This window comes from Equus caballus, chromosome 2 (assembly GCF_041296265.1).
Source record: "Equus caballus isolate H_3958 breed thoroughbred chromosome 2, TB-T2T, whole genome shotgun sequence".
Taxonomy (NCBI): domain Eukaryota; kingdom Metazoa; phylum Chordata; class Mammalia; order Perissodactyla; family Equidae; genus Equus; species Equus caballus.
Window position 1 is genome coordinate 10,362,291 of NC_091685.1, and position 15,245 is coordinate 10,377,535.

At 36.4% G+C, this 15,245-nt stretch overlaps 1 protein-coding gene across 2 annotated transcripts in view; it reads left to right on the plus strand.

Annotated features, from left to right (window-relative positions):
- Positions 1-15,245, plus strand: part of SPATA6 (spermatogenesis associated 6) — a 121,583-nt gene that overhangs the window by 104,008 nt on the left and 2,330 nt on the right. For both annotated transcript variants that reach the window (XM_014737483.3, XM_001494616.6), the window contains exon 12: positions 7,209-7,300. In XM_014737483.3, coding sequence (XP_014592969.1) covers positions 7,209-7,300 — 92 coding nt within the window. The remainder of the gene's footprint in view (positions 1-7,208; positions 7,301-15,245) is intronic.

Sequence of the window (15,245 nt, forward strand, 5' to 3'; positions counted from 1 at the left end):
CAGCATGTGCAAATGCTTTGAGGAAAAATGGAGGTGCAGGTCATCAGTCCACCTCTAAAAGGTTATTGCCTCTGAAATTTTAGTATCTCTAGTTTTCATTGTTTCTGCACCTTTCTAATAGTTTAAAAAATATCAATTATTTTTTCTGGCTTTTCTAGTTTTCAGCCGGAGCATTGGTCTGCCATGAATTATTCCATCTAAACTACAAACAATTTCTGTATGTTTTTATGAGCGGACTTGCACTTCCGTGTATTTGTTTTTTATTGTCTCCATCACAAACTACCACAAACCTAGTGGCTTAAATTGATTATCTTAAATTTTTGTAGACCTGAAGTCTGATATGGATCTCATTGGGCTAAAATCAAGGTCTCAGCAGGGCTGTTTTCTTTTTAGAGTTTCCAGGGGAGGGACCATTTCCCTGCCTTTTCCAGCTTCTGATGACCACCCACTTTGGCTTGAGACTGCTTTCCTCCATGTCCAAAGCCAGCAGCATTGCCGTCTCCCTGACTCTTATTCTTAGTCTCATCTCACTCTGTCTGACCACAGCTAGGAAAGGTTTCCCTGTCTTTAAGAACTCATTTGGTTAGATTGGGCCTGCCAAAATAATCCAAGGTAATCTCTCCTTCTCAAGATCCTTAACCTTAATCAAATCTGCAAAATTCTCTACTGCTATGTAAGGTAGCATATTCACTAGTTCTGGGAATTAAGGCATGGACATCTTTAGGAAAGATTATTCTGCCTGCTACACTCTGCCACTAATATCTTCATAGAATTTCCTTCTCTGACTTTTTTTTTTTTTTTTTTTTTTGATGAGGATGATTGGCCCTGAGCTAACGTCTGTGCCAGTCTTCCTCTATTTTGTATGTGGGATGCTGCCACCACAGCTTGGCTTGATGAGCAATGTGTAGGTCTGCACCTGGAATCTGAACCTGTGAACCCCGGGCCACTAAAGTGGAGTGTGTGAACTTAACCACTACCCCACTGGGCCAGCCCCTCTCTAACAATTTTTATGAGTTTTTTCTGTGTGGTATATTTTCAGCAGTTTAATATCATATACTTAAGGTGTGATTTTCTTTGTATTTATCTGGTTTGGCATCTGTAGTGCTTCTCAGAAAGCACATGTTAGACTTCTCTGTCTGCCATATGTCTCCTAAGATCTTTCATTGTCATTCCTGGACGTTTTCTGAGGAGCAAGTTTTGTATTATGAATATATTCCAATCTGTGACTTGCATGTTTATTTTCTTAGTAAATACCCTTTTGTGAATAGAAGTTCTTAATTTAGTGTAGTCCAGTTGTCCTCTCCCTTTGGTTAGTGCTTTGGTTAGTGCTTTCTTTACCACGTGAAGGAAACTTTTAGCTAACAGTGGTTCTGAAGATATTCTTCTATTTTGAAAATCTTTTATTAGGTTGCCTTTCACATTAGATCTACCATGCATGTGGATTTGATTTGTGTATATAATGTGAGATTTGGGTCACAGTTTATTTTTTCCCCATATGGTTATGATCCAGCATCTTTTTTCAAATGACCATTCTTTTCCTGACTGCACTTACATGGAGATAGTCCTGGATTCTGTTTTATTCCATTGGGACTGTATATATGTAAGTCTATTTCTGGATTAGCTTCTGTTTCATTGGTTTGTCTAATTTTGTACTAATACCATGCTTTCTCAATTGCTGTAGGTTTATAGTAACTCTTGAAGTCTAATGACATAAGTCTTTCAGCTTTGTTCGTGCTTGCAGATTGCTGTGGCTGTTCTTGATTCTTTGAATTTCCATCTGCATTCCAGAATCATCAGCTTGTCAGTTTTAAAAAAACTGCTAGGATTTTGATCAGGATTGCTTTGAATCTGTGTTTTGATGAGGGGAAAACTAACATCTTATCAATATTGAATCTTTTAATCTACAAAAATTATGTTTTTTAAAATCTAGATCTTTAATTTCTCACAATTATATCATAGTTTTAATTTTAGGAGTCTCACACATCTTTCAGTAGATTTATCCCTAAATGTTTGATATTGTTATGCTATTATAAATTCTATCTTCTAAAATTCTATCTTCTATTTGTTCTTGGCGTGATGACTATAATCGACTTTTGTACTGTGACCTTGTATCCACTGACTTCCTTATGTTCACATATTAATGTTAATAGATGGTAGTTTTGGGATATTTATGTATATAATAATATAACCTGAAAATGATATTTTTATTTCTCCCTCTTTAATCTTTATTTTATTTCTTTTTCATGGCTTATTACACTAGGGATTCCAAAACAATATGAAACAGAAGCGATGATAGAGGGCATTCCTGTCTTGTTCACCATCCAAAGAGGAAAGCTTTTTATAATGCAACGTTAAGTATGATGCTTACTGTAGGTGTTTTGTGGGTATTTTTTGTCAGATTACAGAAGTTCCTTCTTTTCCTTATTTAAGTTTTTAAAAATTTTTTATTATAAATGTATGTTTTATCACATTGCATCTGTTGAGGTGATTATATGCACTTTCTCCTTATTTTAATATGAATTACTTACCTGATTTTCAAGTGTGAAACCCTGCTTGCATGCTTGGAACAAAACTTTTGGTCATAATTTAAAATATTTATATATCACTGGCTTCAATTTGCCAATATTTTACCTAGGATTTTTGCACCTAAGTTAATGACAGTGATTGGTCTGTAAGTTCCCTTTCTTGTAGTGTCCCCTTCAAGTGTTGCCTGGCCTCATAAAAAAGAGTTGGGAAATATCCCCAAGATTCTGTGGAAGAGTTTGTGTAAGATTATTTATCTCTTAAACCTTCTAAATAATCCCATCTTTGTGAGAAAGTTTTGAATAATGGGTTTAATTTGCTAATTTTATTTCATTGTGGCCAGATAGCATACTTTGTGTGATTTCATTCCTTTTAAATTTATTGAGACTCATTTTATGGTCTAACATGTGGTCTCTCCTGGAGAATGTTCCTTGTGTACTTTAGAAGAATGTATTCTCTGCTGTCGTCTGGTAGAGTGTTGTATAGATGTCTGTTAGGTCTACTTGGTTTACCGTGTTGTTCAAGTCTTCTGCTTCCTTGTTGATCTTCCGTCTGATTGTTCTTTCTGTCGTTAAAGTGAAGTGTTGAAGTCTCCAGCTAATATGCTGCAGGAATTTCTCATGCTCGTGCTGTATTAGTCAGGGTTCTCCAGAGAAACAGAAGCACAGGAGCAACAGGATATATGTGTGTATGTGTGTGGAGAGAGAGAGAGAAATTTTAAAGTTCACCCCATTGTGGAGGCTGGATGAGTCCAAACTCTGATAGGCTAGGCTAGCAGGCTAGATACTCAGGGAAGACTTACAGTTCTAATCCAAAAGCAGTCTGCTGGCAGAATTCCTTCTTCCTTGGGAAAGGTCAGTCTTTGTTCTGTTAAGGCTAAGGCCTTCAACGGACTGGATGAGGCCCACCCACATTGAGGAGGGAGAACTGCTTTACTCAAAATCTATCAATTTAAATGTTAATCTCATCCATAAAAGCCTCACAGAAACATCCAGAATGTTTAGCCATATATCTGGGCACCATGGCTGAGCCAAGTTGACACATAAAATTAACCATCACACTTGCTTTTTCACACTACACCTCCAACAATTTGTCAAAATTACCATTTAAGTGTTCTTCCCTTTAGACTTTCTTTTTTGTTTTTTAACTTGATGTTTTTTCTTGGTGTTATTTTGTTTTTGTTTTTTCTTTTTGAAGATTGGCACCTGAGCTAACATCTGTTGCCAATCTTCTTTTTTTTCTTCTTCTTCTCCCCAAAACCCCCCAGTACATAGTTGTATATTCTAGTTATAGGTCTTTCTGGTTGTGTTATGCAGGACACCGCCTCAGCATGGCTTGATGAACCATGCCGTGTCCACGCCCAGGATCCAAACCAGTGAAACCCTAGGCCGCCGAAGCGGAGTGCGCGAACCTAACCACTCGGCCATGGGGCTGGCCCCCTAGACTTTCTTGTATGTGTAATATAAACCAGGTTATAGAATTAGAAAAACCTGAGTTCAAGGCCAGCTCTGCAACTTCTTATCTTTGTAACTTTGAGCAACTCTACCTAAATTTTCTCTAGGTTATGAGTTAGGAAATTAAAGCCATTAGGTTTAAGTGATTTGTCCATGGTAATAATGCAAATTAGAACTAGTGATCAAATTCTATTTGAATTCTTGTTCTTGTACACAACTGATTATAAATAATGTTTTGAATTTGATAGCAATGAAACACATCTTACAGTTATTTTAACTATACATGAGAATTTCATTTGAGAATGACAGATGCATGTTTTCCTTAAATATGACGTAGTTAGTGAGATCACTGCATTTTAGTTCTGGCTTTGTCTTAGACTATTTAACCACTTTTGTCCTAAGATTTCCAATTAGCAAGCATGAGTGGATACCTTTTATTTCTTTGTCCCAGGCATATTCTAAGTGTGATGTCAGTTACATGTGTAAAGTAGTGATCACTGATGAAGGGAATCTCGAGAGAACATCCAGCTTACTGCCAGTTTTAGGGAAGGAGAACCCAGAGCTGCTTTTAATAATGTTTCATTTTCTTAATGACTTTTGCTGAAAGAAAGACATTTCTTCATGGAAATCCTGAAAGTTTCTTCCAGGCTATATTATTTCAGAATACCCTCACTAAAAAAAATAACTAGATATCAGCCGAAAGAGTTTGAGCCTAATTTGCATGGAGGAGAATAATACAATGGCTTGGGATGGAGTGTTTGGTTTCATAGTCCAGCTTATTTGCATTCTAGGAGGCAGTATAATGTAAATCAGGTTAGATCTGGGTTTAAAGTCTAGCTCTTCCATTTAATAACTTGTGTCTTTGGACAAATTATTAATTTTTCAGTACCTTTTTCATAAGGTTGAGGGCTTACAAGGGTACCTAACTCAGCCCTAGATATCTTGAAGGATCTCAACAAATGTTGGTGTCATCCATCTTTTTCTGTATTTACATGTGGGCAAATGGGAATGTTGGTGAGGAATAAGAGGGGACTCTCTTCTCCGTGCCCCAGGAATGTATTTTCTGGCGCTAACGAGAATGATACATCTCTTCAAATGCTTGCTTTACCCATAGTTAATAGCTTATAATAAGGTGTGATGTTTCTTGCTTTGCTTATATAACTTGACCTTAAAAAAGAAAGACTATACAAGGATTCTTATTAGAGATATATGTTTTGAATATATACAAAATGTCACAAAATATACTTTTAAAATTTGAAAGGAGTAACCATGAAGGTCATCTAGTCCTTTTTTTTTGTCTCAGGGCAGAATTCCCCTCCATGACATCCTTGACCTGGATGGGTATCCATGCTCTGCATGAATAGTTTTAGTGATTGTGATCTTACTCCCTCTTAAGACAGCCATTTTGTTTTTAGAATGCTCCGTTAATTAGACAGTTCCTCCTTACTTTGTCCTTTACTATGTTTCCTAGTAATTCCACCCTTTGATCCATTCTACCCATAAAGCTTCATAGAACAAACAAACCTTGTTCCACATGGGTGCAGGAACCATGTCTTAGTCATCTACTGTCCTCAGAGTCTAGGATAGAAGGACACCACTCAAAATAGGGATTTTACTTAGTGAATAATTGAGGTTCAGATTTTCGTAAAGGTACTTTTATATATTTTTTCTTATATAAACTTTTAAAATTTAGTCAACATTTTTTTATTACTCCTGGTCAAAAATTAATTTTTTTCAACTGTATTGACAAAATCAAACAAGGAATGTTGATTTATGTTTATGTCTTATATCACTTAAAAATATAGATATAATTTAAAATATATAAAATATAGATGTAAAATATAGATAGAATTTTAAAAGTCATTATTTCCATCTCTTTCATTCAGTTCTTCTTGTAACATAATTCTGAAGATTGAAAACATATTACGTTTTTTATTTCTTACACTTTCTTTTGTAGAGTCTTTTGCACTCATTACAGGCAGTTACCTTTTCTGAGATGTTAATATAGTAAATGCCCCACTTCACTGACTTATCAGACTGGACAAAAATAAGCAACATCGTGCTGTATGCTATTTAAGGAAAAGATATAAACTTAAGGAAAGTTTGAAAATAAAAGGACAAATATATACCATCCAAGCAATAACTAAAAGAAAGCTATAGTAGCTATATTAATAGTAAACAAAAAAAGTTAAGGGAAAAAGCATTTATAGAAATAAACAGTGTTACTTCATAATGGTAAAAGACTTCAGTTCACCTAGAAGCTATAATAATTATAAATATTCACATTTTCTGTGATTTTTAAATTTGCTTAACTATCAGTTGCTTACATTTTTTGACTGAATGCTCTGCTCTCTTCCAAGTCTCATGCTATCAGCAAATTTTTTAAATCATTTTTCTTCATAATTTTTTGTTCAGCTAATTTCTTATATAAAGTGAACAAACCCCTTATTAATACTAATCCTTACAGCAATCTACTTGAGCTTACTAGTTCCTTTTATTAGTTCTCTTTATTTCTGTTCTTGTTTGACAAAGTAACAAGGGCACTGACTAGTAGTTGAGAAAGATATATGATACTAAATGCTATAAAAATTACCATACATGAGAACGTAATTACTGTGAACGATATAGTTTACAAAGCTGTGTCTTTGGAATCCTACTTCCTATGCCCTTGAATGTGTCTGTTAGAAATTAAGGACAGGTTGCCCATAGAAGGAGGAGCAGCCATGGACTTTGATTCCAGCTACTGTGCCTTTCATTTTTGCCTCTTGTGGCTTGTTATTGTGTTTTGGCTTGTGAGTGATAAGTCTCAGTCATTTCCTTTCTAAGTCATAGGTACATGTGAGAATACTTACATCTACATAGTTTTCCCAAATACTTATTCTTCAGAGTGCAGGTACAATATTTTAGGAGTTCACAAATAGTGTGTATGACATTACTATACATCTTACTACATACCGTGACACAGTGTTCATTTCTGTTCATTCGTTGATACAGGCAGGAAATATCTACTGGGTGTCTAGTCTTTGATAAGCAGTATTAGCAAAAATATTATAAGACTATATTAGTTTTATTGAACAGAATAATAAATCCTCACTTACCTTTCTATTTCCTAAGAAATCCAAGCATTTAATTCAATTTCTTATAATGGAGGAGAGGGAGAGCATTTCCCAAAGAAACATAGGCATCATTTTAATTATAAATTCAATTAATGGAAATCTTTAAATTTTGCAGGATGAGAGAGACCCAGAGAAAGAAGACGAACTAGAACTGAAGCGAGGTCTTTTATACAGAGACTCTGCCTATGACAGTGACCCAGAGTACAGGTAAGAGCTTGATTAATTCAGTGTATAGAGATCTTTCTCCTAGTTGGTATAAAGATAACCTACTTTTTAATCTGCTGGATTTGTGGGAAATTTAAACTCAGACTAATAATTATTTCTTTATAATTATTTTTAACTATATAAAATCCTATTAAAATATTTTCATGTTTACATTACTGAAACTTATCAATGAAAAGAAATATAGTCAACTAATGGTGAGGCCTTTCATCCTACTTAATGGTAGGTAATGCCTACCCTACAAATCCACATATCCAGGGCTTACTTCAAGATGTATTTATTCTCATCTAAACAACAATTTCCGTAATTTTAGACCATGAATAAACGTTAATAACACAAGAGAAATTCTGTTCTTTGAGTGTAAAATTTCAGAAATTTAGTAATAATAAAATTTTTACAAGATTATACTAGCAAATCTCATGAAGACTTTTGAAAGCTCTGTGTCAATTGCCACAAAATATGGTATTAAAAACTGAATGTAAATTATGAGTTTATATAACTAAAGTTTCTCTAAATTCTTTGATGCTATACCACTGATTGCCATAATGCTTCCACCTTCCTGAGTTTCCTGAGAAACAAGTATAAGAAAAAAGCTCCAGATAATAGACTATGTTTTATTGCTAACTGGGGTTTTGGACTGAAATCTCTGATCTTTACCCTGGTAAGCTAGACTAGACATTCTACGAACATGCGAGGACTTGTCCTTTTGCCCCTTACACAGGGTGTAAGTGTGAACTCCCTTCCCAAAGTTACTGCTTTCCAACCAAGAGGCAACCTGGGCCTCTCATCAAGGTAAGTAGTATATTATAGGTGAGTTTGAAGCAGAAACAATCCAAACAGGAAAAGAAAGGTCCAAGAAAGTGCACACCTTGAGGAAGAAGGATTTTTACCCTTTATAGTTCTTACTTTAAAGCTCTGTTCCCTAGATTGCTACTATATGGATTAGCATCCCAATTTTGGGTTCTTAATCCATATAATTAATTCTGATTTGAGTGAGATGTGAGTAGGGCTGATAAAGGAAAGGGTCTGATTTTCAAACTTTTTATGCATGATAATTACTTGGTTGCTTCTTAAAAATATAGATTTCTACCCCCATAGATTCTGCTTTCTTACATAAAAGGGTGAGACCTAGAAATCTACCTTTTAAGAATTATCATGGATGATTCTAATGCAGGTAGTGTTTATGAAAAGCATTGGTCTCTGTTTAAAGTTTGCTGTGAATCTCAGTATTGGTTCTTTTTCCAGTTCATCGAGTAATGTTAATGGCTAAGCTTTTGTTTTGATACCTCTCAAGTGAGAGAGTTAAGCAGAGTATCAGGAAAGTTCTGCTTACACATTTTGAGATTACTTTATAATCCTTGCCACTTCTCTTATGTAAATACTTGGGCCAAGTAGGACAGAGTGGTCAGTCCTTCAAGACCTTTCATAAGAGCCCCTTTGATATTAGCTCCAGAAGCTACTGAAATGATCAGGATGCTATTTTAGTTTTATCCCCAAGTCTTATTATGTACTAGGCAAAGAAGTCACTCCCATTCTACTTTCCATCCCAGAGGTGAGAGAACTCACACTCAAAGTAATCACCCACTTCCTTGCTTTAAGGCTTCCATCAGCAGAAGTCAAGAGAGAGCTTGGGCTCTTGACTTAATATCACCCCTCTGCGGATGCCTATTGACACAGGGGTCAAGAGGAAGTCTTCATAGACTTCTGGAATGGCTGAGTGAGGAGCTCAGCAAATCCTCTCCCTCAAAAGCAGCAACAAAACTAGACAGAAATGTCAAAAACAACAATTTAAGGACTCTGGAAAATGACCCAAGGCATATAACAAATTGAGAAGCGTTTATCAAGAAAATCTACTGAACCTCAATAAGAGCAGTAGGAGTCTGTGGCATTTTGCCTAGAGCTCCCAACCGCATCCTCCATCCCCCAGATCCTTGGCACAAAAGTTCTACTGGGGCAGTCATGCTGAAAAACTGGCAGCTCTGCTGCCAGAGGGGACTGACTTTATATGAAGCAGAGCGTGGGAAATTCCATGTGCAGGGGGATTAATGGAAACAATAATGATCCCACTGGCAAACGCTAAGGGAAGGCTTGAGGTATAACTGCTTGTTGGGGCAGACAACGAAAATACAGGGACAGTATAGCCAAAGTTGGCCTTGATAAAGTTCTACTTATCCCTGATAGTCTAGAATGTTATGTGTATGCATAGAGCTGAAAATATGTTCAGGAACAACTGGAGAGAGTCTTAGGGGGCCACTAGTCCATGGCTGAGTGTGAGGCCTTGTGAAGGCAGAAAGTAGAATCCAGGGCAGACTTATAAACTAGATGAACTTTGGGGCTGGCCCCGTGGCCGAGCGGTTAAGTTCACGTGCTCCGCTGCAAGCGGCCCAGTGTTTCGTTGGTTCGAATCCTGGGCGCAGACATGGCACTGCTCATCAAACCACGCTGAGGCAGTGTCCCACATGCCACAACTAGAAGGACCCACAACGAAGAATATACAACTATGTACCAGGGGGCTTTGGGGAGAAAAAGGAAAAAAAATAAAAAAAATAAAAAAATAAAAAAAACTGGATGAACTTTGAGTATATTCCCCAAGCCACACACAGATCCATTGGCAAAACGTGGAAGCCTTATAGGCTTATTGACTCAGACCAACCGTTTGCTGGCCACAAAGCTGTACTGACCCAGGGCAGCACCCAGGAGGCTAGGCTTAAAAATAGAAGCAATAATTCAAAAAAAGGAAGAAGAACAAGAGATACCACAACTACACGGTGCAAGGGAAACAGACTCCACAGCATCAGTCCAGGGAAGTCACTAAACAAATAATCAAAAAGAACAACTCTGTTAAGGACGTCAGAATCCAGAGTTGCTGCAATTTTTATCTTAAATGTCATTTTCGACAAAAAATTATGAAACATGCAAAGAAACAGGAAAGTATGACCCATGCACATAAAAAAATGAGTTACTAGAAACTGTCTCTGAGGAGGCCCAGATATTGGGTTTAGCAGCTATGTTCAACTACTAAAGGAAACCATGTTTACAGAATTAAAGGGAAGTATAATGACAGTGACTCATCAAGTAGAGAATATTAAGAAAGAGGTAGAAATTATTTCTTTCATGTTTTTCTCAGCAAAAATTATGCCCAAGACTCAGTACTTCATCTTATGATCTAGATGTACATTACATTTATCAGCTGTGATTGTTTAAGCTTTAGTGATAACTGACTTTAGGAATAAAAACTGTTTATTATTTTATTTAACTGGGTAAAACATGAAAATGCTCTGAAGTATTCTGGCTATACTCCACATTAGGTCAGTTTTACGTCTGTTTCTTTTTACTGGGTGTCTGGTAGGGGATTCAGAAAAGCACAATGAAAACCAATGGGATGTTCTCTATGGAGATGATAATGTAGGGGAGGAAGACATTTCCTCTGCCCAAATGGGGGTTCGTCTGGCTGGAGAACAAATTAAATTCACATGAGACAGAATAGCAAGAGAAAATTAAACAAAGCTTTATGAGGAACCATGGCCCGGGGCCTTTCTTCCCAAAGGAAGAAAGGGCACCGAAGAAGTGGGGTGCACGTACTGGTTATATACCCCCAAACAGGGTGTTTCACATGTGATTGAAATGTCCCTCCCACAATAGTCACAAGATTGCCCTGTCGGCACAGTGCTTGATGGACACAGCAGGTAGTGGTCGGCTATCTTGGTGGGCGTAGCAGGAGGCTAGTTGATTGTCTGGAGCTGGGCGGTCACAGGTGAGTGCAGCAATCAGTTCCTAGCCTAAGGAAAGATGCTTAATCCTTAAAGAAATGCCAAAGTTGGGAGGGGGAGGGAAGTCAGCTACAGGAGGTTACCAGAGAAGCACAATAAAATGCAGATTTAAGTCCTTGCCTTTGGTATTGATTAAGAGTTTTGAGAGAGAAGGTCATCTCCTTTTTTCTTCCTGGTACAGAGAGGGAGGCACATTTTACAGATAGAGATTTACCTTACAAATGTAAACGTGTCCTAAGGAAGGGCAAGTTCCATTCCTCAGAGCCTCCTTCCCTGTCCCAGTTTATCAAAAGCAATCAGCCTCAAATAATCCTGATGCCAAAGAGACATATCTTGGGGTGGCCAATTCCAGGTCCCCACAATAATTATATTAAGTTCAAACTGAATTAGTGAAACCAGAGGGATGACTTAAAATATCAGTTTAAAATACTATTTTTGTGTTTTTAAATAAAGACCACTTGTCCCCTTTACCAAGATATATACTAAAAATAATATTTGTGGTTAAGGAGACTTTAGAGTGATCCTAATTCAATCTCCCACTCTTGGTAGAAATCACTTCTGTGTCTTCCCATTGTGGGCACCTTATTCTGTCCAGGGTAAAATTCTCTACTTGGCTCTTAACAGTTAAATCTTACTTCATTGTTGCCTTTTCAGACATAGCTGGTATTTCATGATATTCCAGACAGTTTCATGCCTTGGTTCTGCTACAATAAGGTGCCTAGAATAATCCCTGTCTTCTCGCTTATCTAGTGAAGGCCTACTCATTCTGTAGGACTAAGCTCAAGTTATTCCCTCTTCTGAAATACCTTTCACAACCTCAACAGACTGTTAGGCATTTTCTCCTTTATGCTGCCACTCCCTCTCATATGTGTAATTTCAATTAGCAATATTTATCTTACAATAACTATTTTATTGTACATCTGTCTTGTCTTCTTGTAAGTGTGAGCCCCTTGAAGTCATAGATGTTTTACTTTGTTTTTTATTGCCCATTAAGGTCTCTGACATGTATCAGGAGCTCAATTTAAAAAAATAGTTTAAATATTGAAATTGAGTTCTTTATTAATAACGATCAGTTTCATTGGTGAAACTCTAAGACATTACTTAAGTAAACTCATTTTATGATTGTGATATTTAATAACATTTCTAGTTAAGGGATCAACAGTGGAATTAATGAGGAAAGCTGTTATACCTTATTTCTTGTCAAGGGCTCTTTTCTACACATTCTCACTCAGGGAAAGGAAATAAGTGACCTATAAGTAAACAAAAGAACTAGTCTTCAGTAAATTCATTTGAATAGACTTCTTTTAACGTTTGCTGTATAGTTTCTGGTAATAATAAAAGAAGATAAATGACAACGTGCAATTTTTTCCCTGTTTTTTTTTTTCTTTATGTAGAAAACTAAGCCTTTAATTCAGAGCTTTCTAAAGTGTAGTTCCTAGACCGGCAGCCTCAGCATCACTCTGGGACTTGTTAGAAGTCCAAATTCTTAGCCCCACCTCAGACTTACTGAATCAATAACTCCGGAGGTGAGACTTGATAATCTGAGTTGTAATAAGCCCTCTAGATGACTCTGATGTGTATTACAGTTTGAGACCTACTGTCAGAATTTATCGGTAAATTTTGATGTCATTAGTGACATTTTATGGCATTTTATCTTTATGTGGAAACTTAAAGATACAAAATACTTTCAGATTTAGTAAACCATGATATAACCTCCCCGTATCATCTATTCTGAACTCCAAGACTTTGAATGCTTTCCTTTCCTGCTATCCATCCATCCATCTGTCCATCCATCCAATGTCTGCAGAGCATACACCACAACCTTAATACCATTCTCTGTGTTTGGTGAATCAAAGTTTTGCTTGAAAGGAACCTTTATTGAGTATTATGGGAAGGAATTCATCTCTTGTATTATAAAACATCTTTGATTATATTGACTCTTAGATGACAAGTTTAAATTATAGAATATGCATCATCATCTTTTAAAGTCACTTTCAACTCTGGTTCTTTGAGTGCAAATGGCAAAGGGCAATTTTTGTATTTTCATGACCTTTCAATTATTTCTTGGAATTAATATTCTTTGGGTAGCATATTCATCTTACCTTCTGATCTTCTTTTCCTTGTCTATCTCCTTATAGATATTTTATCTGAAGACTATATATAGAGTAGTATGTGCTTGGTCTTCATTTGATACTGATATAGAAAACACCCATCAGGGTTTCAACTGAGTTCACCCTTTGCTACGCAAAAAACTGATCATGCCCTTTGTGTCCTAGTTCATACTAAGCTGCATAAGACCTTCTCTTCTCTGCATATAGGCTAGGCTTTAAAAAATAAATTTATAATTTATACCTTATCAACACTTAGGATTTGAAACTGTCCAATTCTCAGATATTATCCTGGTCTCTCTCCTTTTTTGTCTTTTTTTCTTAATAGCATTGTCATAATTGTATAGAAGTCTCCCTATTCAAGCAGCAAGAGTAAGTTGCTAAAAACTAGTGAACTGCATTTAATAAAATAACAATATTATCCCCACTTTAAAGATAACCATTTTGTGGTATACAGCCCTGATGCAGTATTTTGTAGAGTGTAGTAGGAACTTACTAAATGCTCTGAATGGATGTGTGTTGGAGACAGGGTGAAATAGAGAAGTGTAGTCTTTAAAAGCTTGTTACTATAACAAGACTTTTTAGTGTCACTTACACATTCTAAACTTAATATACCCAGTAATGGAAAATCGGAATTGACTCAATATGTTTCTATTTCATTAATTAGAAAGCCAATGCTTCCATGTCTGGAAGCAAATGTTGTTTTTAGGATTCTGATACTCTTTGCTAGCATCTGTCCATGGACCATATCAGGACCTGTTCTGTGTTCACATCTCTGTTTTGTGATTCAGACTTCAAGGCTGAACCAATTCCCAAATTCTCTCCAGAGAACCATAATGCTGTTTACTAAATTGAAAAATTTTGCAATTTTAAATAGAAATAAACTCCCTGCCAAATTTTGCAATACCTAAAAGCACTAGAATGTCTATTTTGGCCACTTTAACTGATCTTTACAGAACCTTATCAGGTTCACAGTTGCTCCTAAAAAGCTTTCTGAATTTTATTTATTCACTGCAGGCCACTGAGGTGGTATTTTAAGGCAGCTTTGAGACATGAAAAAAGAAGGTATTGTCTACTGGAACCAAAGCAGTAGCAAATCTATGCCTGATAACATTAAATATGATAATTTATGATAGGGATTAGGAATTTGGTTTACGATGATCTTGGAAAAACCTTCACAGTGAGTATTAAGGTTAGCAGCCCTACCACTACTTACCTTTCTGAGGGTTGGGTGGTGGTGTGTGTTAGAAAGTCAAGCTCGCGTTTAGTAGGTTTATTGTAGTAGAACCAGCCTGGCAAATATAGAGTTTAGAAAAGGACATTATTGTCTGGCCATCAGTACACAGTAAATTTGATGATGAGGACAACAGAGAGACAGGAACAGATCTGTGTTTTTTGAAATGTTAATTAGTGCATAGTTACTGCAAAACAACAAATAAACAGAAAACAACCAAACAAAATACAACCTATGGGTCTCCTAATGTAGTGTGGGGGAGGAGAGGCAAATGTGGGGACTAGGCTGGTAGACGTGTTTGCAGAGGTAGGAAGTACATGCAGAAATGTTTCTATTTAATGAATTTGTGTATGTGATTTCCCCGTCGCTTAACTCACATTGTCAAAAACTGTTTTAAGTGACAGGAGTTAGGCTTGGTGAAAATTGTATGAAAGAAATTGTATTCAGTTGGCTAGACTACTTCTTGAGCAAAGCTAATGAAAGAAATGTGGTGACTATATCAAAGCAATAGTATTGAGCCTTGGCCAAGGCCTTTTGAAAAATGTTAAAGATTATACTGACATTACTAGAAATTGTTTTAATTAACTCGATGCTGAATGGACAAGACAGAAGTAATGATAATCATGTTTTAAAATACCTTTGTTATCCAAGACTGCATCATTTTCAAAATTTTCCATTGTGAAAGAGGTGGTACCAAGTATGAAGAAAGTTTGGCAGGATCCAGTAAATATTGCTAGAAAGTAGAGGTAGAATCCCATTTTAGCAAAGCCATCAGGAAGTGGAGAAACCTATTGTCATGGTACATGGAAGCGAAGTTT